Below are 23,266 nucleotides of genomic sequence, written 5' to 3' on the forward strand. Positions count from 1 at the left end.
CTGTACCTGAAGCATCAAAGGGCAGACATGTCTCATCACTGTCATCACTGATACTTCCATCCTCCTCCTCCTCATCCTCGTCGTCACTTAGGGAGTCTCTCACTGTCTCTCCGTCCAGTTTTTGAATGAAGGGTAAGGCCTCTAGTATTTGCTGTCTGATCAGAGAAGCAAATAGAAAAACAAATAGGTCAGGGTCTCATAACATTTCATTATAGATATAAAAGGGGAGTGGCTGTGACTACCAAATATTCATTTTGATAAAAAAGAGAATATTTGTCACGACTGACCTGCACAGTTCTACCAAGGAAAAGCACAAAGTAACATAGTGGTTATAAACTGTCAGAAGTTTACCTTTTAAAGGGATTGTATAGGGTGTCTCTTTTTACCCAGCAACCGCAACACACTCTTGTACATGGGTTAAATCTGGTATTGGAGCTTACAGATATCCAAGCGGATGGAGCCAAGCTGCAATCCCAGACAGATAAGAGTGGAGCTGACTCTGGAAAAAACTTAGGGCCACAGCCCAATAGTGCTCGCTTACAAAGCCTATTATACGGCTTGATTAAAAAGCGGCAAGGGCTGTACAGAGATGATTAAGGTTGCTTTCTATAGTAAATAATATAGTTTTATACTTACCTGTTCACGCTACCTGTTGTCCTCCTTCCTGTTTCCCGCTGACGCTTCTACACCCATCTCTGAAGTAACAGGCCGCTCACCCAACCACTGACTGAGATGGGACAGTGCCGCTGCCAGTGATTGGCTAAGCAGCCTGTCAATTCAGAGACAGGTGTAGAAGCTTCAGCGGTGGGAACAGGCAGTAGAACACCAGGGACAATGGACAGGTAAGTATAAAACTTTATTATTTTCTATATACTTTAATCAGCTGCCGACCAGGCATCTCCTATTACACTGAGCAATGCGTGGTCGGTGGCCAATGATTTTACAACATGCTGAAAGACAACGATCGGTCAATGCTGATCGTTGCCTTTTATTATTGGGCAGATTATTATCCCATGTAATAGGACCCTTACTTCATATCCAGGACAACCCTCTTTAAGGATATGTAAGTGGCATGTCTTGTGCAGCATAACCTTTTATGAAAGCTTATAGATGTAGATGACTCACTTGTATTCTTTTGCCTTAGTGCATGAATTTCCGGTAAGGTCCAAGATGAGGAGACTCTGAGGTAATTCACCTGAACAGGGGGGAAAAAAAGTCACCTAAATGATAGACGTGTCAGTCTATTGCTCACATTTTAATACAGAAGGATCGATCTCATGACTCACTTGCATCCAGCCTCTTGATCAAATTGTGGGATATGTCCAGGAACTGCAGACTTGTCAGACCCCGGAGGTTTTGGATTTCCTCTACTCTGTTCCAAGAAAGACTAAGGAACCTTGGAGAGAAGTGTGCTTAAAATAAGTAATACCATTAAAACAATCATTTCAGTGAACTATAGGTACAAGATTATTGCTTTAGGCCACTTTGACAGGTCCAGTGTAGTAATAAATAGGTGAAAAATAGTTGCCACTCAAGTACCGCTCTGTTTCAGACAATGCCAATCTAGTACTAACTGCGTTAAAGATGCTGGCAGTCAGTCACTAGATACATTAGATACTGCCAATTAGGGATGGTCCGAACCTGCCGAAGTTCGGGTTCGTACGAACCCGGACTCTCGGCAATGATTCCCGCTTTCTTAAACCTCCATGGAGAGGGTGGATAAAGCGGGAAGACCGCCTGGAAAACTGGAATACAGCCTATGGCTGTGGCTGTATCCCGGTTTTCCAGGCGGTCCTCCTGCTGTATCCACCCTCTGCACGGAGGTTTAAGACAGCGGGAATCATTGCTGAGAGTCTGGGTTCGTACGAACGCGAACTTCGGCAGGTTCGGACCATCCCTACTGCCAATGCTATATAGCAACAAGGGCTAAAATTTTTCATGTAGTAGAAGACTGTGTTCTCACAATTCTGTGGGAAGATAATGAAACAATATTCAGCATCTGTTTGCATACATTCATACATGCAAGCATTCAGGTGCTGGCAGGTTTGTGGTAAGCAATACTAAGGCAGTGTCAGCCAAATTTCAGGTTATGTTCTACCGCGGTGTAAGCAGATAAGCAGTATTATCATGATGGTATCAGCCAGCACACGGATGCTGATGCTTCTGCGCACACTCACCGCAGGTTCTTGAGAACATCTAGATTTTCGATCTTCTTTATTTGATTCTAAAAAAAATTGAGAAAACTGATGATCACATGGCGCGTTCAATAAAGTTAAAATTCCTGTAAGATTTTAAGTTAAGATTTCTTTATATAGTAACCGCGAAGGTTCATGACAGTTAAAGCTATAAGAAATATAAAACGGGGGTTATAACACAGAGGGGAGATAGGAGAGTAGTTTGGCAATGCATGCAGAAGCGTCACCATCATGGTGGTGGTGGGGTTGGGACCCGCTAACTGACTGCAGTACCGACCAGATGATATCTAGCGCCGCAGAGTTCTGATGCAGACGCATCCGTGCGCACCCGCATCAGAACTCCCCACTGCACCCTATGCACTATTTAATAAATAGCGGCTGCAGAAAACTGACATGTCAGTTTTCTACGGCGCCGCTAGGGATCCCGGCCGGAGTGTATACACTCTGGCCGGGATTCCCTCGGCCTACAGCGCAACGTAGGTTCTGTACCAATCAAGGCCGTTGCAACAACGGCCGTGATTAGTACGGAACTTATGTTGTGTGAACATGGCCTAAAATGCCAAACAGCGCGTAGCAGTATCTCTTGGGCTGAAGTCATAACAAAAGCATTGCATAGGCTGTAGCATCCTCCTACAAGACAGGCCATGACTTGTATGCTGGCAGCCACGCTGAATACTCTTTATGTTATCTGCAACTAAACTAAGTGGGTGTTAGAACAAAAGAAAACAGAAATGGGTCTGTATCTGAAGTCATAGCAGGATACACCCCTGTGAAGGTAACAGGTAAGGTTCCCTCTTGTTTATTGTTGCTAGGAGCAGGGATCAGGTTACCTCTTGCAGGTATAGGCTCTGCACCTCCTTCACCATCTCCAGATTCTTCAGCACTGTGATGCCTTCTCGGTCTAGTCTCACTGTGTGTAGATGGAGCAACGGCTGAGACCTACAGGGAAACAAATTGAGGGCAAATGTATAAAGGCGAAGGTTGGTGTAAAGGGGTATTCCCATCTAAAGAATATATTCTCTATCCAAGCTGATCAGTGGGGGTTTGGCCATTGTGCTCTTAAAAAGATCCCGAGAACATGGACATATTTGCCCCCAGAATGAATGCAGCACACTGTGCATACATAGCCTCTGCTCGATTCATTGTCTATGGGACAGCAGGCCACAAAATTATGTCCCTGTCCTATCGATACATGAGGATCCTAGTGGTCAGACCCCCACTAATCAACTTATTATCACTTATGAATCAGCTTGTTTACCCCTATTGATAGGGGATAACTTAAAGTGTACTTGTCATCATAAACAGCATTTGATCAGTAGGGGTCTCACTGCTAAGACCCCCACCTATCAGTAAAACAAGCAAACAGCTCCATTGTAAAGGATCCATTTCACAATTCAGGTAGATATCCTCCCATGTAATAGAGTGATAGGCTGATGAGTAAGCAATTGCCGCTCATCGGTTGATCGCCCTCTAATACGGCCTTAGGCTATGTTCACATGCAGTAAGAGACCGGGCGTTCCGTGGAACGGCCGGACTCTGAAAAGATCATCCCGGCCGGTACTGCAGTACCAGCCAGATGATCTTTCGGGCTGCAGAGTTCTGATGCGGGCGCATCCATGCGCGCCCGCATCAGAACTCCCCACAGCACACTATGGAGCGTGCAGCCGGAGCCGCTCGCTTTACAGTGTGCACTGACATAGGTTTCTGCGGCTGGGATCCCATAGATGGCTATGTAACGTATATTTCTGTACTATTCACGGCCATTGTACTACGGCCGTGGTTTTACAAAAATATACATTGTGTGAACATAGCCTTAAAGGGGTACTCCAGCAAACAAAAACCTCTTTCAAATAACTAGTGCTAGATTTGTAATTTACTTAAAAAAAAATCTACAGTCCTCAAAGTACTTATCAGCTGCTGTGTGTCCTGCAGTAAGTAGTGTATTATTTCCAGTTTAGAGATCAGTACAGGTTTTCTATGGGAATTTGCTACTGCTCTGGACAGTCCCTGACATGGACAGAGGTGGCAGCAGAGAGCACTGTGTCAGAATGGAAAGAATACACCACTTCCTGCAGGACATACAGCAGCTGATAAGTATGGGAAGACTAAAGATTTTTTAATAGTAAAAGTAAATTACAAATCTCTGCCACTTTCTGATACAAGTTAAATTGAAAACATTTTTTTTCTCCTGGAGTACCCCTTTAAGTCTGCCTGGACAGAGAGGATTGACTACGGCAAAAGTTCAGGTTGCTTCCCCTATTCAGTGATGACTCCCAAACTGAAACTGTATAAAATTGCATAAAAGAATTGTACATGCAACAGAACTCCGCTATACTTAGTTTGTTGTCAGAAAAAAGCGACAATCAGTCTGAAAACCTGTCCTGGTCATATCTGCATGACACACGAAAAATAAATCTGTCCGGGTCGTGTTATGATCATACCTGAGCTTGCCTCATAATACGGCTAGGCTTATGATCATACATATGTTTGCTCATAATACGGCTAGGCTTATGATCATACTTATGTTTGCTCATAATATGGCTAGGGTTATGATCGTACAAGTACTTGGCTCATAATATGGCGGTAGTTATGATTATACATGAGCTCGACTCATAATACGGATAGGGTTAGGATCATACATGTAGTCGGCTCATAATACAGATAGGGTTATAATCATACACGTGCTCGGCTCATAATATGGCTAGGGTTATGATCATACGTGTGCTCGGCTCATAATAGGACTGGTGTTATGATCATACACGTGCTCGGCTCACAATATGGCTATGGTTATGATCATACATGTAGTGGGCTCATAATACGTATAGGGTTATTATCATACATGTAGTGGGCTCATAATACGTATAGGGTTATTATCATACATGTAGTGGGCTCATAATACGTATAGGGTTATTATCATACATGTAGTGGGCTCATAATACGTATAGGGTTATGATCATACATGAGCTCCTCTCATAATAGGGATAGAGTTAGGATAATACATGTAGTGGGGTCACAATACGGCTAGGGTAATAATCATACGTATGCTCGGCTCATAATACGGATAGGGTTATGATCATACACGAGCTCAGCACATGATATAGCTAGGGTTGTGATCATACACGTGCTCGGCTTATACGGATAGGGTTAGGATCATACATATAGTGTGCTCATAATACAGATGGGGTTATAATCATACATGTTCTCTGCATATAATACGCATAGGGTTATAATCATACATGTTCTCGGCTTATAATACAGATAGGGGTATAATCATACACGTCCTCGGCTTATAATACGTATAGGGTTAGGATCATACATGTATTCGGCTCATAATACAGATAGGGTTATAATCATACACGTCCTCGGCTTATAATACAGATAGGGTTATGATCATACACGTCCTCGGCTTATAATACTCATAGGGTTATAATCATACACGTCCTCGGCTTATTATACAGATAGGGTTATAATCATACACGTCCTTGGCTTATTATACAGATAGGGTTATAATCATACACGTCCTTGGCTTATAATACAGATAGGGGTATAATCATACACGTCCTCGGCTTATTATACAGATAGGGGTATAATCATACACGTCCTCGGCTTATTATACAGATAGGGGTATAATCATGCACGTCCTCGGCTTATAATACAGATAGGGTTATAATCATACACGTCCTTGGCTTATAATACAGATAGGGGTATAATCATACACGTCCTCGGCTTATTATACAGATAGGGGTATAATCATACACGTCCTCGGCTTATTATACAGATAGGGGTATAATCATGCACGTCCTCGGCTTATAATACAGATAGGGGTATAATCATACACGTCCTCGGCTTATTATACAGATAGGGTTATAATCATACACGTCCTCGGCTTATAATACAGATGGGGTTATAATCATGCACGTCCTCGGCTTATAATACAGATAGGGGTATAATCATACACGTCCTCGGCTTATTATACAGATAGGGTTATAATCATACACGTCCTCGGCTTATTATACAGATGGGGTTATAATCATACACGTCCTCGGCTTATTATACAGATGGGGTTATAATCATACACGTCCTCGGCTTATAATACAGATAGGGGTTATAATCATGCACGTCCTCGGCTTATAATACAGATGGGGTTATAATCATGCACGTCCTCGGCTTATAATACGTATAGGGTTACACGGTCGCCTGTAACGCATCACAGCCTCTCACCGCAGTGAATGATGTCACGTTGCGACACCACAGTTGCAATAATATCCACCCAGGACAACAATGAGAGTTGATATTACATGACAGCAAGCAGAGATACAGACAGCATACTATGAACTCTATAAGAATGTATGCCCAGGATACATAGTAATGGTAATACTTACAGCTGCTCCTGTGTTTCTGCCTGTACGCGGGGCTCCAGGTTCCTCCTCACTATAGCCCTCAGTATGGCGTCCTCCTCCTCCTCTCTGTCCCCTGTAGTATAGCAGCACATTATAACACTGTCCTCCCCCGGCAGATGTCCTGTAGCCCCCGCTCCCTGTCACACTCACCTCCTGCCATGTTCCATGCAGTTCTATACAGCTAATAAGACGCTTCCTGCAGCAACGTGCGCGTCCTTTGGTTGCTATGTAACCACCGGTTCCCAGAAGGCAGCGCGCCAGCTTCACTTCCGGTAGAATGGCGGCGACCCTGGTTAGAGGAGTTGCCCGGGAGCTGGGTGAGAAGCGGGACACGTGACTGGTGTCGGACACCTATGGGGCAGGGTTTGAGAGGGGAAGCAAGGGTTAATGATAGGGGGCAGTATAAGGGGTCAGTAATGTCGCCGGGCACTGTGACCTCTCGTGGGTGACACGTAGTGGGGGCAACAGTCCTTGTGCCATCTTATGCCCAACACAGAGGCTTAACGGTTCCTGCAATAGTCACATACACGTGTTGCTATGAAGTAGACTTGCCCCTCCCCCATAGCAACCAGTCACAGCGCAGCTCTTGTTTCCAGAGCAGTTTTGAAAATGAAAGCTGAGCTCTGATTGGTTGTGATAATTTTCTTGGTTTTTTTTTTTTTGCTTTATCTCAGGGGTGTCAAACTGTGGCTCTCCAGCTGTTGCAAAACTACAACTCCCATCATGCCTGAACAGCTCCTATACACTAGATCAGGGATGGGGAACCTTCGGCCTTCCAGCTGTTGCAAAACTACAACTCCCATCATGCCTGGACAGCCTTCGGCTGTCCAGGCATGATGGGAATTGTAGTTTTGCAACAGCTGGAGGGCTGCAGTTTGACATCTGTGATTTGGGTACTCTGATAGTTTTACCAAGTCTGTCTGTTCCTCTCTTCCTCAGCCTGGCTCCCGTCCCTGCAGTGCGTCCGCCATCGCTCCAAAGCGGTCACCCGTCACAAGAGGGCCACTCATTTTCAGAGGCAGAAGATTTTGGCACTTACCCAATACATTGCACCCAAACCAGCTATCAGTGAAGCTTGTGTGAAACAGAAGGCCCGGGCGGATGACACAGTCAAGGTAATGCTGAGATGTGGATGAAGGGGAAATCCTATCAGGAATTCATTGCTACAGGAGTTCTAAGCTTTTGACATCCTTAACCCCTTAACGACCACGGGTGTATATTTACGCCCTCCGGCCACCTCGGGGTGTTCAGAGCGGGGTTGCACATCCCTGGTGCCGCATGTAGCCCTGGACCGCGGCAATTAGTGGGCACAGTCCAATCGCCGTGCCTGCTAATTAAGAATTCAGATGCAGCTGTCAAAGTTGACAGCTGCATCTGAACTCCTTTATGCAGCCGATTCCCTGGTGTCTAGTGGGGTGACACCTGACACAGCCCCATAGACCAAAGGATAAAAGCGCTATAAGCCTGGGAATGGAGCGATTTTAGGGAACATATATTTGTGAACAATGGTTTGAATTTTTTACAAGCCATCACTTAATATAAAAGTTATACATGTTATATATGGTTGTAATCGTAACGGCTTGAGGAACATATATAACAAGTCAGTTTTACCCCAGGGCAAATGGCGTAAAAACATAAAAACCCCAAATAAACAGAATTCAGTTGTTTTTTTTTAAATTTCGCCACACATTGAATTTTTTTCTGGTTTCGCAGTGTACTTTATGAAAAAATTCAGCCTGTCACTGCAAAGTACAATTAGTGATGCAAAAAATAAGGACTCATGTGGGTTTCTAGGTGGAAAAATGCAAGTGCTATGGCCTTTTAAGCAACAGAAGTGCAAAAATCAAAATTGGCCCGGTCCTTAAGGGGTTAAAGGAGAAGCCGGGAAATTTTTATTATTAAAGTATTGTATTGCCCCTCAAAAGTTATACAAATCTCCAATATACACTTATTAAGGGGAAATGCTTATAAAGTGCTTTTTTCCCTGCACTTACTACTGCATCAAGGCTTCACTTCCTGGATAACATGGTGATGTCACTTCCTGGATAACATGGTGATGTCACTTCCTGGATAACATGGTGATGTCATGACCCGACTCCCAGAGCTGTGCGGGCTGTGGCTGCTGGAGAGGATGATGGCAGGGGGATGCTCAGTGTCCCTCCAGTGCCCTGTGTCCCTCAATAAGTGTTTATTGGTGATTTGTATAACTTTTGGGGGGCAATACAATACTTTAATAAAAATTTTCACCGGACTTCTCCTTTAACAGTTGTAGTACTAGTCTGCTAATAGAGATACAATCGAACTATTCATTATTTACAGGGCTGTCACTTACAGACTCACAGCGGGATGTCAGTATGTCTTCCCATAGAAACTATTGGCAGCGGATTTCACTGCAAATTTGCAGCATGAAATCCGCTGCGGATCCGGACTGTGTGTGTTTTTTACCCTTAAAGGGATTGTTTAAGCAACCTGTTAAGAGAAGACAGATCATGCTGGCGTAGTGGCTGGACAGCTCTTTGAAAGTACAGTGGTTCCCCGGTTTTCGAACACTTCCGTGTTCAAACTTTTCGGTATTCGAACAAAAATTTACCGGAACTTGAAATTTGTTCTTTATCCTAATACCTGCAGGTGCTGGTGTCTCATGGTAGTAATGAGTGAACTTGCCTTATTGCTAATTATTGGTCGATGCTGGAACCAACTAAACACATTTAAATTATTTCCTATGGGAAAACACTGCTCAGTTCTCAAACTGCCTTCCAGAACAGCGCCAATCTATTACCGAGCAGCAGCCCGGGCTGAGGCACTGAAGGCGGGCAGGCCTGCCCCTAGTGGGAGGAAACCCCTGCCCCTCTATGATGCGGCTCCATTGATTCTAATGGAGCTGCGTTACAGAGAGACAAGGGTTTCCTCCCACTAGGGCAGGCTGGCCCGCCTCCAGTGCTTCAGCCCGGGCCAGAGCTTTGTAATAGAATGGCGCCGTGCACAGGAATCGGGCTGCGGTTCAAAAAAAGGACCATGGCACCAGCTTGGCTGCACAGTTCTATTTATGTGCAACACTTAAAGTGAAGGTACCTAATGGTACATTGGCCTCCTCCGGCTGTCAATCATTCTGGAGGAAGCTGAGGCCTGAAGATACAACGGCTGCATGGGAGTGCCAGAGAACAGGATGCCGGATCACAGCAGCAGCGCACTAGGTAAGTATGTACTGCTGTGGGATCTGGAAACGGACAGCATGGATGTATGTATACCTGTGCTGTCAGTTTACCTTTATCGTTATCGGCCTCAAATCCCCTGTTTACACAGAAAAATGTTTGGCCGATAACAATAAATTGTAAAGCCTGTTCCAAAGACAAGATCATCCAAGGATCCGGCGTTTTCCCAGCGCCCATATTGGTGGCTGAAGGTGGGAACCAGTTGGTGGTTTGAAAAATGGACCGCAGGATCTGTGCTGGCGCCCACCAGGTGATATTAAAAATACATTTCCTTGGCTTTAGTGGTGCATTCACTTTAAAGTGTCACTGTTGTTTTGGGTTGTTGTTTTTTTGCAGAAATCAATAGTACAGGCAATTTTAAGAAACTTGTATTTGGGTTTATTAGGCAAATATGCCATTATCTGCAATCAAAAAGCCTTTCCCCAGTTCCCCAGCTCCCCCCTCTCTCTCATTCACTGCTCATTATCAGGAAATCTCACCTCTTTTAGGGTATGTGCACACTGAGCAATTCTCGCGGAATTCCGCCATAAAAAGCGGGCAGAATCCGCGTGGAATTCCGCCCGTATAAATGCAACATTGCTCCTTCCATAGAGAACAATGGGATTTCCGACTGCTCGTGCACACAGAGTAAATTTCCCCATCGACATGACAGCACCACCAGAGAGAGGGACTCCGCCCCCCAGGGACAGGAAACCTAGAGAATAAAAGGAAAGGCCCTCCTCTCCACCCTCAGTGGTTTCCTGTCCCTGCAGGGAGCCTGGAGATGTAGCATGCTGGAGCTCCCTCTAATCCCTGGTGGCTCGGTGCGGCCGAGGGGGAGTCTCAAACGGGCCCTAGTTGGGTTCATAAGCCCACACTCACAGTCCTGGAGGCCGGCCGGACGCTCGTGCGCCTCATCGCAGGGCTGTGGAGCTTGATCCGGCGGGAGAATACCCGGAAGTGACGCGCGGTGACGCGTCACGGGATTCTCGGAGCGTCTTCAGGGGCCAGTGCAGCATCCACAAGTGGACAAGCTCCACTTGACGGCCTGGCTCTTGAAAGGTTAATCCTGAAAGGTAAAGGGTTGTCGGATGCAGTCATCACGACATTGCAAAAAAGTAGAAAGCCTATAACATGTAAAATTTATTTTAGGATTTGGCAGGCATATTTTACTTTTATAGGCACCACGACAATAGACCTTGACAAACCGAACCTGGCTGCGATTCTGGACTTCCTGCAAAAAGGACTTGAGAAAGGACTAAAAGCAGCTACTCTTAAGGTACAGGTCTCGGCTCTAGGAGCATTATACAATCACCCGTTAGCAAAACACCCTTGGATTGTTAGATTCTTTAGGGCCTTAACTAGACTCTGTCCTAAGATTACTAATAGAGTGGCCCCTTGGGATCTTAATATAGTTCTCTCAGCCCTAATAAAAGCCCCTTTTGAGCCGCTAGCAGAGACGTCTCTAAAATTGCTAACTCTAAAAACTGTCCTGTTGGTAGCAATTACGTCGGCCAGGAGGGTAAGTGAGATGATTCACTTCTCGGCCGCGGAACCCTATACAAAGGTTCTAGAGGATAGAATTATACTTACCCCAGATCCAGCTTTCCTGCCGAAGGTTGCTTCAAGTTTTCACAGGTCCCAAGTAGTGGTTTTGCCTTCCTTTTTTGATAAGCCCACAAATGAGGAAGAGAGAGAGTATCATTGTCTAGATGTTAGGAGGGCAGTCCTTGCCTATTTAGACATCACTAGACCATTTAGGAAGTCAAAAAATTTATTTGTACAATTTTCTGGTCCCAATAAAGGGAACAAGGTGGCTAGAGGTACGCTAGCAAACTGGATCAGACAGGCCATAAGTTTATGTTATGTTTCCACTGGTCTTTCGCCTCCTCTCTCTCTTAAGGCTCACTCCACGCGTGCAGTGTCAACATCTTGGGCAGAGAAGGGAGATGTCTCTCTAGAGCAGATCTGTAAGGCTGCCACTTGGTCTTCTCCTCACACTTTTTTTCGTCACTACCGTTTGGATCTGTCTTCTACTTCTGATATTTCCTTTGGTAGAAGGGTCTTGCAAGCTGTAGTCCCACCCTGAATTCCTCTCTGGTATTCTCTCTGGTGGTGCTGTCATGTCGATGGGGAAAGCCGGAGTTACTCACCGGTAATGTAGTTTCCCCGAGTACATGACAGCACCATTACATTCCCACCCCTTAATACTCTATTTCTCACTGGGTGAACACCTAGGGGGTTCTGTTAACAGTTCATAGGTAAGGAGGTGTTTTCCTATTCTAAAAGCAAGATGGATAAATTTATGTTATGATTATATGTTTGTACACCGTGTATATGCATGATTAAAAATTATAAGGCTCTCTTCAGTCTCGGATATTCACTGAGGGTGGAGAGGAGGGCCTTTCCTTTTATTCTCTAGGTTTCCTGTCCCTGGGGGGCGGAGTCCCTCTCTCTGGTGGTGCTGTCATGTACTCGGGGAAACTACATTACCGGTGAGTAACTCCGGCTTTCCGTCCGGAATTCCGCACGGATTCCGCGCAGAATCCGCATTCCGCCCAAAGAATGTACATGTCAATTCTTTGGGCGGATTCCGCTAAAGGAATCCTATAGAAGTCAATGGGGTTTGAATTCTGCTGGTAATTCCGCTTGATTTCCGCTCAAATTCCACTCAAATTCTGCCAGAGCAGAATAGGCGAGGAATTTCAAGCAGAAGTCTTTCAGCTACAATTCCTCGAGAATTGCTCAGTGTGCACATACCCTTACATCGGTCGAGCCCTGTGTAACCTATGGAGAGGGGAGGGGAGGGGGGGGGAGTAGGGAGGAGGGAGATTAGTTCCAAGCAGAGAACAAAGGATTACACAGCAGGAGCTGTGTGAAAGCCAGTATTCAGAGGTCAGAGAGGTCAGTGCTGACTTCACATGAGATAGCCCGGGGATGTAGCTGTAAATTAACTCTGTGTTGTCCTGTTTTGGTGCCTCATCTCCCTCCACCCCTCCCCTCTCCATAGACAATCATGAAGACAGGGGGAGGGCTTCAAACTGCTTTTGTTTCTTAAAATCGCTCGTGCTATTGATTTGTGCAAAAAAAAATTAAACGACAGTGACACTTAAGGATTTTGCATGCTAATCTTCTAAGGTGCATGTGGGCTGTCACATTGTTTTTCTTAATCCTGTACAAAATCTTTGTTTGGCTCAGAACTAGTACTAGCATTGATGGAAGCTCAACCAGAACCATAAAATCACCAGCTCCATCTTGATACAGAAACCATAAACCCATCTGTATTGTAGCTGAGTGTAGGAATGCCATAGGTTTTTGTACTAAAGAGATAAACTGGTCTGGGCCTTTGCTGAAGTAACATTCACAACCTTTGAATTGGTTTCTAGTTGACAGGAAGCCTTAGCTGATGCTTCTGGATACAATAGGAAGACCCCCGCTCTGGAGCACATCCCACTGCTCTCACAAGCATAATACTTTGCAGAAACTAAAATTAACATTTGTACCTCCAGCAATTACAGTCATGGCTGGGTAATGACTTGTAGAGGAGACTGCATCTAAACAGCAGAACGGACCAGCACAGGGGACTGTCTAAATGAATATCAGAGCCTAGAAAAAAAGCAAGGTCTCCATCTAATGCACAGTTATTGGTAGATTAAAAAGAACAATCTGGTTAACAAGTTATATAGAAAAACATTCATATTGCAGTATAAGGGTATGTTCACACATGGTGGTTGTGCTGCAGACTCGATGCAGATTTTTCCTCTTGGGGTATTCCCATCTAAAGAAGTCATCCCCTATCCACAGGATGATATGTGTTTATCTGCGGCAGTCCATCAGCCCTGTATAGAATGAACAGAGCACTGGCTGCAACAGGCCATGTACTCCATGCATTCTAGTGACACTTTGGCCCTAAAACCTCAGTATAAAGATATATCCCCTTCCACAGCAGCTGTTGTTTTTTATTTATTTATTTATATATATATATATATGTGTGTGTATATATTTATATATATATATATGTGTGTATATATTTATATATATATATGTGTATATATTTATATATATATATATATATATATATATATATATATATATATATATATATATATATATATATATATGTGTGTGTGTGTGTGTGTGTATATATTTATATCACCAGTTGTTCTTTACTTATTAGGAGAACCTACTGGAAAAGTTTCTATGTTCTCAGCTAGAGAATATCATCCAGGAGAACAAGATGGTGGCGGTGTTCCAGCGCAATGCTATTGGGGCTGACGATTTTTTACATCTCAAACACAGACTCCACAAGCATGAGATCTACATTAAGGTTTTCCCTCTCCAGGTATTAAGGATTGTAAGAAAAAAAAATTCTTCAAGGACTGAGACCCTTATTGGCTGATTGTAACAGTTTATGTCTTCACACAGGTAATAAGAAAGGTTCTAGGCCAGTCCCACCTTCAGGGATTGTTACCACTGTTTTTTGGGCATACTTTCATGGTAGTTAGTCCGCATGCTAAAGCAAAGGAGATGTTACAGGCGATACGGGCTGCGCCACAAATACAGCTTCTAGGTAAGTCCCCTATCAGTTTTGCCGCAATGATGATATTTTATCTTTATAGTTTCCAATGCTTTTATTTGCCTGCTAGACATTGCATAGAACAGATATGCACAACCTGCAGTTGACACAATGGGATACCATAGCCGTGCTTCAATGTTACATGCTACTATCAGGTGGGAATATCAATAGGCTGCTGATAGCTGTGGTAGCATCGCCTGTGTTGCACCAGTAAGGGTCCCTTTACACTTTAAGGATGCAAGGGGGTGCCGATGAGCGAGATTGGCGCCTTTTTGCAGTGTCTTTACGTGGTGGAATAATTGAGCAGCTGGGCCGCGCGATATGTATATATCCATGCTGACAGCTTCCAGATCAAACAAGCAGTGCATACGTACATGTCAAGTGCGCTGCTTTGTGATTTGGCATCCTGCTTTCTGGCTCTGCCGTCTTGCTCTCTGGCCGCCACCGCCTCCTCCGGATGTCAATCATTCCGGAGGAGGTGGCAGACTGAAGTTACTGCCGGTGGCCAGAGAGCGGGATGCTGGATTACACAGCTATGCATAAGGTATTTTTGGACTGCACGTGTGATCTGGAAACTGACAGCATGGATATATGCATATCAGCCACCCATCCTTGTTTACACAGAAAGATGTGCGGTCGATTGCAATAAATTTAAAAGCAGTCCAGAGATCCGATCAGCCTAAGATCAGGCATTTTCCTACTAAGATAAAAATAAGAAGGAAATAGTATAAGGGTGGACAAGAAGGCCTTTGTAGTTGTCTTCTGTTGACAGTCTTATGGTTAGAAAGCAGAGAAGCATTTAATAGGTACCATCAGTATAAGTAGCTTTTGACGTGTCCTCAGACACGTTACTGATCACACCGGGTCTCACTCCTGAGAGAGGCTACAATCCCGACAAACAGCCAGGGGGAAGCTTCGAGACTATTAAATCAGTTTAAAAAAAAGTTTAACACTGCATCAGATCTGCAGCGGATATGGTACTTGTGTATTTACATGCGTCAAAAATTCTAGTGATGTTTTAAGAAGAAAAAAAATCTTTGAGTGAAACCACCCTAACTCTTGATTCATTGTAGCATGACAACAGAAACATTCAGTATTGTGCACTGAATTCATGAAGGCTACACAGCAAAGCATCACCATTCTTAAAAAACATATATTTAAAGGCTGAGCTCTGTGCCCTATTCCTATGTGTTTTTCCCCTTCCTCCAGGAGCCTGTATTGAGAACAGACTACTGAGCAAACAAGGGATTGTAAACTATTCCAAACTGCCGAGCAAGGAATTGTTGCAGGGCGAGCTTGTAGGGACCCTGACAATGCTCACAGCGCAAACGTCAAGTCTCCTGACTCATCATTCTGCACAGCTAAGCACCATGCTAGAGCAACATGCGAAAGAAGAAGGCAAAGAAGCCAAGGATAATTGAGAAGCCCCAGTATATGGAAAGGACTCTTTAATAAAAAAATATATGTAATGAAAACTATATTGTGTATAAAACATTTTATTAGCAAGACCACTGAGTACATGGGGTGTAATGTCTAAACAGCTATATAGTAAGTATGTAACATGGTAATGGGCCCCTGCCCCATAGTAAGTCCATATGCACTTGTGTTGCCCCCACTTTACAGCTGTAATACTGTGGTTTGTTAATAAATGTCATAAAGTTTGTAATTTGTGTTATTGGCTGTAGAACCCAGGAAAGGGAATGTCTATGTCTCTGTCGCATGTGTGGGAAGATCCATCAGGTCTGTAAGGTGACAGTCTCCTTCGCTTGCTGTCCTCCACATAAGCTGTGAGGTCTCCCCAATGGTTGCAATCTTCCTCTTTTCCACGGTTATCTAAAAAGGGATGGAACCAACTTGTGGTTGCAGGGCTCGGTTTGGGGTGGTACTGTGCTGGTCCTGCCCAGGCAGAGCCCAGGGTGTCTGCATAATATGCCAATGGAGGTGGCTGAGGATAACACTTCATTGCATAGGCCGCAGCCATCTTGCTTGTTGTGTCGTAATGCGTGTAGTCCCGATGTGGAGCAATACTTTGCGAGGACAAGTACCATGGCGGTGGCTCTTTCTGCTCCACAGAATAAAGTCGGGTGGTTTGCAAAGGGTCCTGCAAATAAGGAGGAGGATAACGGATCGGTGGGGATGGAGTGAGGCGATCACCTGCAGACTGGGCGCATAACCTGTGAAATAAAGGAGATTGTCAAGGTCTCTTCTTGGAAACGTGCAAGCATTCAGGGTGTTTCCTTGTCGGACAACTGATCTTGTGTTGGCAATCCAGTATCCCACATGCACAACAATTACAAGTACATACAAAATCATCATGAACCACCACCTCCACCATCCCTCCATTGTCTTTATAGAATACAGGTATGTAAAATTAAGCCAAAGAAGCCAGGTTCACTTAGGCACGTCTTCCGTTTGACGCAGATATAATGCAGAAACATTGTTTCCCCGAAAATAAGACATAGTGGAGGATTTACATGATAGTTTAAATCAATCAATCAATCAATAGTCCAGGCGATTTTAAGAAACTTTGTTATTGGGTTTATTAGGCAAATATGCCATTATCTGCATTCAAAACGCCTTTCCCTAGGTCCCCCTCCCCCTCCTCTCATTCACTGCTCATTATCAAGAAATCTCAACTCTTTTACATCAGTCAGGCCCTGTCTGTTCTATGAAGAGGAGGGAGATTAGTCGGCAGCAGAGAGCAGAAAACAGGATTACACAGCGGAAACTGTATGAAAGCCTGTATAGAGAGGTCAGTGCGAACTGTCAGAAGAGTAGGCCCGGTGATGTAGCTGTAAATTAACTCCTTGTTGTCCTGTTTTGGTTCCTCATCTCCCTCCACCCCTCCCCTCTCCATAGAGAACAATGAAGACAGGGGGGGAGAGCTTCAAACTACTTTTTCATGATAAAAATGCATTTTTCGGGTAATAAACCCAATTACAAAGTTTCTTAAAATCGCCTGTACTATTGATTTCTGCAAAAAAATGTAAACTACAGTGACCCTTTAAGATTAGGCATCCCCTTGAAAATAAGACCCCCCGCCACCACCATGCCGCTATCCTCTGCCACCCTCCACCACCAGCCCCATGTGATCCTTTACCGCTGACGCTGCAGGCACACCACTGTTCTATGGCCCCCGCATCCTGCCACATGTCCAGCCGCATGCCCGAGGTCACGTCCTGCAACCAGTGAGATAACGCCTATGCGGTGCACCTTGTGAGGGGAAGACGTGGGCGGCGGGTGATAATGTTTATGCGCCACTCTGAAAAGGCCAGGCAGTGTGCTGGGGATGCACAGCAGGGGGTGTTGGTAGCTACAGCCATCCCGCTGTCTCCACCTAGAGGTCTGACAGTTGCCGCCTTGTGCGACCACCGTGGTCTCACACTTATGTCTGAGACCCAATGCTATTACCAGGACCCGACAAAGGTACATAGACCAGTCCTGAGGGCAACCAGGCAGTGAGGGGAGAGTCAGGACAGGGGGGAAGTGTGAATTCTTTGTGGAAAAATAAAACATCCCTTGAAAATAAGACATACCGCATCTTTGGGAGTAAAAAGTAATATAAGACACACTTATTTCCAGGTAAACGGAAGATCACAAGATCTGATGTCTGTCTTACCCCATGATTCCACCGTGTACTTGGGATTCACAGTGATCCCTGAATCCTTTAGCAAATGGATTGTGATCGATTTTCAGCTGAGTGATCTGCAATAGATAGATACATTTTCTCGTTATTTTGAAGACTTCCTGCCACTACATAAACATGGCGGAGTGAAGAAAGTTAGCTGGATAAGTAGTTTAGGGTAGTTCTGTACCCTGAAATCCTTACTGGTACCGCTATAAGAGTCCTGCTTTACTAATCCTTGACACTAACATCTGCCATATGGGGAATGGTTTATGGCAACCTTTGAAATGAATGGGCTGGATCCACCAGAGTAGGGGCGACTCTGTCCTATCGCAGATGTCTATGTCCCCTTAATAAGTTTTTCCAGTTGGTTCTATATGATTTTCTTACTGTAATAAAGATTCTGTCCTATCGCAGATGTCTATGTCCCCTTAATAGGTTTTTCCAGTTGGTTCTATATGATTTTCTTACTGTAATAAAGACGTTATAACACTCACTTCAGCGTTTTGATACGCGGTGACCGCTATGAATTGCGTCTCTGGAAAGGTGAAGGTATGACTCTGAGGTTCCGGGTTGCCTGAATCTGACAGTCGTGTCACATGGAGTCGAGGCTGATACTTGTGAAGAGACTGCAAAACCACCATCTGTAAAGTTAGAAAACATCAGATCCACGTTACTGGCTTTACCTGAGTTATGAATGTACAATAGTCCTGAATTCAATACTAGAATGCTGTAAGAGCATGGATCCGTGCATATTGCAATGCTGGAAACTCAGCCCTTGTACGGTGGCAGATGGAATCCCTACTGTTCTGTAGTACAAGCCTCTAAGCAGCCTGTTTCTATTTGCAGCAGTTTTAATACGTTCCCTCTTCTGTTGATAATTGCCATATTGTAGCTGTTTTCTTCTAAGGCCGCTCTTACGCGTGGCGGTAAGAGGCGCTAGTGCTTAAGATTCCCCAATAAATGTGGCCAGCATATGTGCAGTACTTGCTGCTGCTTATTAAAGCCTCAACTGCAGGTGCCAGCTGCAGTGATTAAATGTGTACGGCTATTACGACCGTGCCCAAGGGCGGCCTACGTGTAAGATAAATGATCAACCAAATATTCAACTTTCGGCATATACATTCAGGAATATATGTACCATTCTTGATTTAAGCTTCCCTGTATGGAAGACCTTGGAGTGCGGCATAAAAGTTGTAGTTCACAAAAAAAATTTCTTTAAAATTAACCGCTGCCAGAGATTTGTAATCTCAAGTCTTCCAGTACTTATCAGCTGCAGTACGTCCTGCAGGAAGTGCTGTATTCTCTCCAGTTTGACACAGTGCTCTCTGCTGCCACCTCTGTCCGTGTCAGGAACTGCCCAGAGCAGAAGCAAATCCCCATAGAAAACCTCTCCTGCTCTCCAGACTGGAAAGAATACACCACTTCCTGCAGGACATACAGCAGCTGATGATGATGGTTAACTTTGAATGAGGCCTGATCAGCAATGATAGACTAGCCAGGGCCAGGATCTTGAAAGCTGCTAACCCTGTGAGTTTTTCTTTTTTTGTGTGTGTGCGATAGAAGGAGAAGGGTGTCCAGAATTGTACTGCGGGAGAAGTGGGCCACAGTCAAGCAACTAGTATACAAAAACATCCAAAGTATCTAAACTTGCTTTTACTTAGTATGGATGCGAAATAACAACAACTCGAGGGAGACGGAGAAGACTTCAGTGTGCAAAGCAGTGGAATACTATTGCCTGACTAGATGGATCCAGATTTCTTTTGCACTATACTGATGGGCAAGTTAGAATTCAGCAGCATGTAAGTACTATGAACTATAGATGAGTGAATCTCGAGCATGCTCAGGTCCATCCTAAACCGAGCATGTGGCATTGGATTACTGGTGGCTGCAGAAGTTGGATGCAGCCCTAAGGCTGCCTGGAAAGATGGAATCCATGTTTTCCAGGACTCTCTATGGCTGCAACGAACTTCTGCAGCAACAGGTAATACAATGCCGAATGCTCGGTTTCACTCATCTATAGTATGAACCAATGAACTCTTTACTGTATGTCAGATGTGGACAGTTCAAGATGGTGGAGGTTGTGGGAGATGTTTTCTTTGCACGCACTGTGACCTCTGATACTTGTGGATGAAGAGCCTATCTAAGCATTCAAGTTCATCCCTTCCTAGCAGCCATCTATCCTACGAGCAGAATGATTTTGGCACCTAGCTGAAAGGCGTTTCCATATGCAACTAAATGGAGGTCTCTAATAGCGGCCATTCGATATAGATGCATGTATAAGGCTGTTATGGCTGATCAGTGTGTACATTATAACATTGGCTTATATACCTGAGTCTGGTTAGCGGAGGCCCCTTTATTGTTGGTCAGTTTCAGTTTGCTGAACGTCACCTCCTGTCTCATCCAGTGTGCACCAGTGTTGGGGGAATCGGGATGTTGGTAAATTCGGTTTCCTGGTCAGGACAGAAGGATCATTTATTACATTTTGGCTGAAATAGAATTATTTTTTTTACATGTAAGAATACGATACAAAACAAAAATTTTGTTTTATGATCTCGCCAAACTTTCTAATTTTTTTTTTTATCTAATGCGTTGGTTTTGATATAGCTTTTCATATATGTATGTCTGTCTCATTAGAGAGCATATAGCACCATGTAGTCAATGATAGAGTTGATCAAACCTCGGGAAATCCTAGGTTCGATCGAACTCAAACATTCTCGAACCTGCCGCATTAGATTGCTGATACCTTCCCGGTCTGTGGGGAAGGAGGAGGCAGTCCGGGGACCGCCTGGAATTCCGGGATTCAGCCTATTACCTAGGCTGAATCCCGGAATTCCAGGCGGTACCTGGGCACTCTCCTCCTTCCCCACAGACCGGGAAGGCATCAGCAATCTAATGCGGAAGGTTCGGGAATGTTCGAGTGTCATCGAACCTAGGATTTCCCAAGGTTCGATCACCTCTAGTCAATGACTGCCTTAAAGCGGTGTCTGGGTATATGTTTGCCCATTCATCACGATTGGATAGATCCATAGATCTCTATGGATGCATCCCACAAGGATGAATGTTCGTATGAGTGATACTTTTACGTTTATCTGAACTGGTTTTAATGTATAACCCTCAAAGCATCTTGTTGCATTTAATACCTGGCATGTTGCCCTCGGCCTTGCCACATTGGATCCACTTTCCACCTTGGAATCTCCAGTGATTTTGATCTGCTAAAACCACATCCACGTGGAGAGTGTACTGAGCCAGAGGATCCAGACCGGACACACGGTAACTGAGGAATGGAAACATGCGCCTGTGGAAGGGAACACAGCAGATATATCAGTGCATATATCTAGTAAGGGCACAATTGTGTCACTGTCGTTATAACTTTCAAAATCTAAATCAACAGTAGATGTGATATAAAGCAAGTTTGCAATATACATTCATTATTATTTTTGTTGTTATCATGCTGTAAAACAAAGCTGTACTTACCAGAAACCCAGGTCCAGTCTCCTGCAGGCAGATTTTCTGACTTGTGCTGGGTGAAAAAAAACAGACTAAACACAGGAATTCTGGCCAGTACAGAGAGTCACGGCTCAATGTGTCCATCAATCACATGACTGCCTTCTCTCTGTGAGCACTTAGATGGCCTGGGATACACAGGACTCCCTGATTTGTGACTGTTTCCTGTTCTTTGAGAAAAAAAAAGAGTCAGAAAACAGGAAGTGCCGTGTTTTCCATGATAACTAAAAAAAAAATAAAAATAATGAATGTAAACTGCAAACTTGCTTTATATCACATCTACTGCTGATTTAGATTTTGAAAGTTATAACAACAGCAAAACTTTAAGTAAAAAATCTGGATAGATTTCGTGACCCATAGGGTTTTTATTAGGCATGGATACCCTATAGGATTTTTGTGTTGGAAAATAGATCCACATGTCCTGTTTTTGTCCAGAATTCCGGCATGGGTGCCTTATAGAACCTTTGGGAGCCTCTGGATTTCCGCACAGCTTTGGATGTGCATCTGGAATCTTGCTAAATTCTGTTGCCTGCCAGACCGGACCAGACAATGGCTGAGCCCTTTAACTGTATGTGCTCCTAATCAAAAATGCATACAATTAAAGACAGCGCAGCGTTTGACAGGCCATTGGCTCCCCATCCGTCACTCTTATGGCCGGAGGCATTTTTTATTTTTTTAACTACAGTTTTTACGGTCAGGAAATACAAGAGAGATATATGATGCTAAATAGCATAGGGATTCACTTCTGATACTAGTTCACATCACACCCCTTAAAAACACATGTATAAATCGCCTGGAAAGTACATGGATATATTGGAATCACAGAAAATCTTTCTTCTTTCAGAAGAAGGAAGGTGTGTTGTACCTAAAGATGCCTACACGACTTCAGTAACTATCATTTAAAGTCATCTCTCCCATACTCCCCATACATATGAACCTTCATGTGTTCTCTATCAGGAGGGGAGTGGTAAGCAGCCGCTAGACTGTGTATAAGAGTGTTCGGACTCTCTCCTGGTGTTAGATAGATATAAGATGAGAAAAAAAATAAAAAATAAAAATAAAATATATATCTGTATAAGATCTGAGCTTGGGATAAGCATGTATATAAGCGGGGGGTTCCTGAGGAATATATGTGCAATAAATAGATATGCATATTACCAAGGGCATGGGTGACTTATCTCTGTCTAGATGTGACTATCTGTAATTTAAAAAAAGGAAGTTTACAAATAGTAATACGTCAGTTTCAGTAAACAAAAGCAGATTGTCACGCCCGGCTGCTAGGTGCCCTGATGGGAAAAAAAAAAAAACTCTCTTTAAAGAGCCCTCCATTTTTTTTTATTTATTATAATTATATGTTTTCAATTAATTTTTTAATTATAATTTTTGTGTACTTTTCACAGGCAGCCTTTACTGTAGCATAAAGAAAAATATTCATACGACAAATATATAAGGATGAATACAATTCTAACAATTTCCCTTTTTTCAACACTGTTTTAGTCCTCCGTAGGGGACTATTAAACTCACTCATTTGATTGTTTATATTGATTAGTTGAAAGCATATGCATTGCATTGAACTATTAAATTAGCGCTCTGCTGGTACAGCCTGCCACAAGCTGGCACTATTCTGGAGAATGATTTATAGTAAAGTATTATACATGGTATGTAGGTGCTATTAATGCATTATCACAAAAGCAGTCCTCGTCTAACCAGTAACATGCTGATAATGATGATGGCTGAAGGGGGAGGCAATAGGGAAAACAGTGCTCGTAGTA

At 43.9% G+C, this 23,266-nt stretch overlaps 3 protein-coding genes across 4 annotated transcripts in view; 1 reads left to right on the top strand and 2 right to left on the bottom strand.

Moving 5' to 3' along the window:
* The window catches only part of LRRC46 (leucine rich repeat containing 46), an 8,254-nt gene extending 1,120 nt beyond the window's left edge, over positions 1 to 7,134 (bottom strand). Inside the window, exons 1-7 of one of the 2 annotated variants that reach the window (XM_069953253.1) lie at positions 6,746 to 7,132; positions 6,578 to 6,668; positions 3,026 to 3,134; positions 2,178 to 2,224; positions 1,287 to 1,396; positions 1,126 to 1,195; positions 7 to 155 (exon numbers count right to left, since the gene is read on the bottom strand). In XM_069953253.1, the coding sequence (XP_069809354.1) occupies positions 7 to 155; positions 1,126 to 1,195; positions 1,287 to 1,396; positions 2,178 to 2,224; positions 3,026 to 3,134; positions 6,578 to 6,668; positions 6,746 to 6,755 (586 nt within the window). In that variant the 5' untranslated portion in view covers positions 6,756 to 7,132. Of the gene's footprint in view, positions 1 to 6; positions 156 to 1,125; positions 1,196 to 1,286; positions 1,397 to 2,177; positions 2,225 to 3,025; positions 3,135 to 6,577; positions 6,669 to 6,745 lie in introns of both variants that reach the window. The other variant, XM_069953255.1, reaches the window with a different exon arrangement.
* MRPL10 (mitochondrial ribosomal protein L10) lies at positions 6,834 to 16,024 on the top strand. Its single transcript, XM_069953261.1, has 5 exons — positions 6,834 to 6,912; positions 7,535 to 7,710; positions 13,964 to 14,128; positions 14,212 to 14,356; positions 15,572 to 16,024. The coding sequence occupies exons 1-5, from the start codon at positions 6,873 to 6,875 to the stop codon at positions 15,781 to 15,783; spliced, it is 738 nt and encodes a 245-aa protein (XP_069809362.1). The 5' UTR covers positions 6,834 to 6,872; the 3' UTR covers positions 15,784 to 16,024.
* The window catches only part of TBX21 (T-box transcription factor 21), a 27,913-nt gene continuing 20,245 nt past the window's right edge, over positions 15,599 to 23,266 (bottom strand). Inside the window, exons 2-6 of the mRNA XM_069953248.1 lie at positions 21,131 to 21,285; positions 20,319 to 20,440; positions 18,485 to 18,631; positions 17,982 to 18,067; positions 15,599 to 16,536 (exon numbers count right to left, since the gene is read on the bottom strand). Coding sequence (XP_069809349.1) covers positions 16,035 to 16,536; positions 17,982 to 18,067; positions 18,485 to 18,631; positions 20,319 to 20,440; positions 21,131 to 21,285 — 1,012 coding nt within the window. The 3' untranslated portion in view covers positions 15,599 to 16,034. The remainder of the gene's footprint in view (positions 16,537 to 17,981; positions 18,068 to 18,484; positions 18,632 to 20,318; positions 20,441 to 21,130; positions 21,286 to 23,266) is intronic.

Source organism: Dendropsophus ebraccatus, chromosome 14, assembly GCF_027789765.1.
Source record: "Dendropsophus ebraccatus isolate aDenEbr1 chromosome 14, aDenEbr1.pat, whole genome shotgun sequence".
Lineage (NCBI taxonomy): Eukaryota > Metazoa > Chordata > Amphibia > Anura > Hylidae > Dendropsophus > Dendropsophus ebraccatus.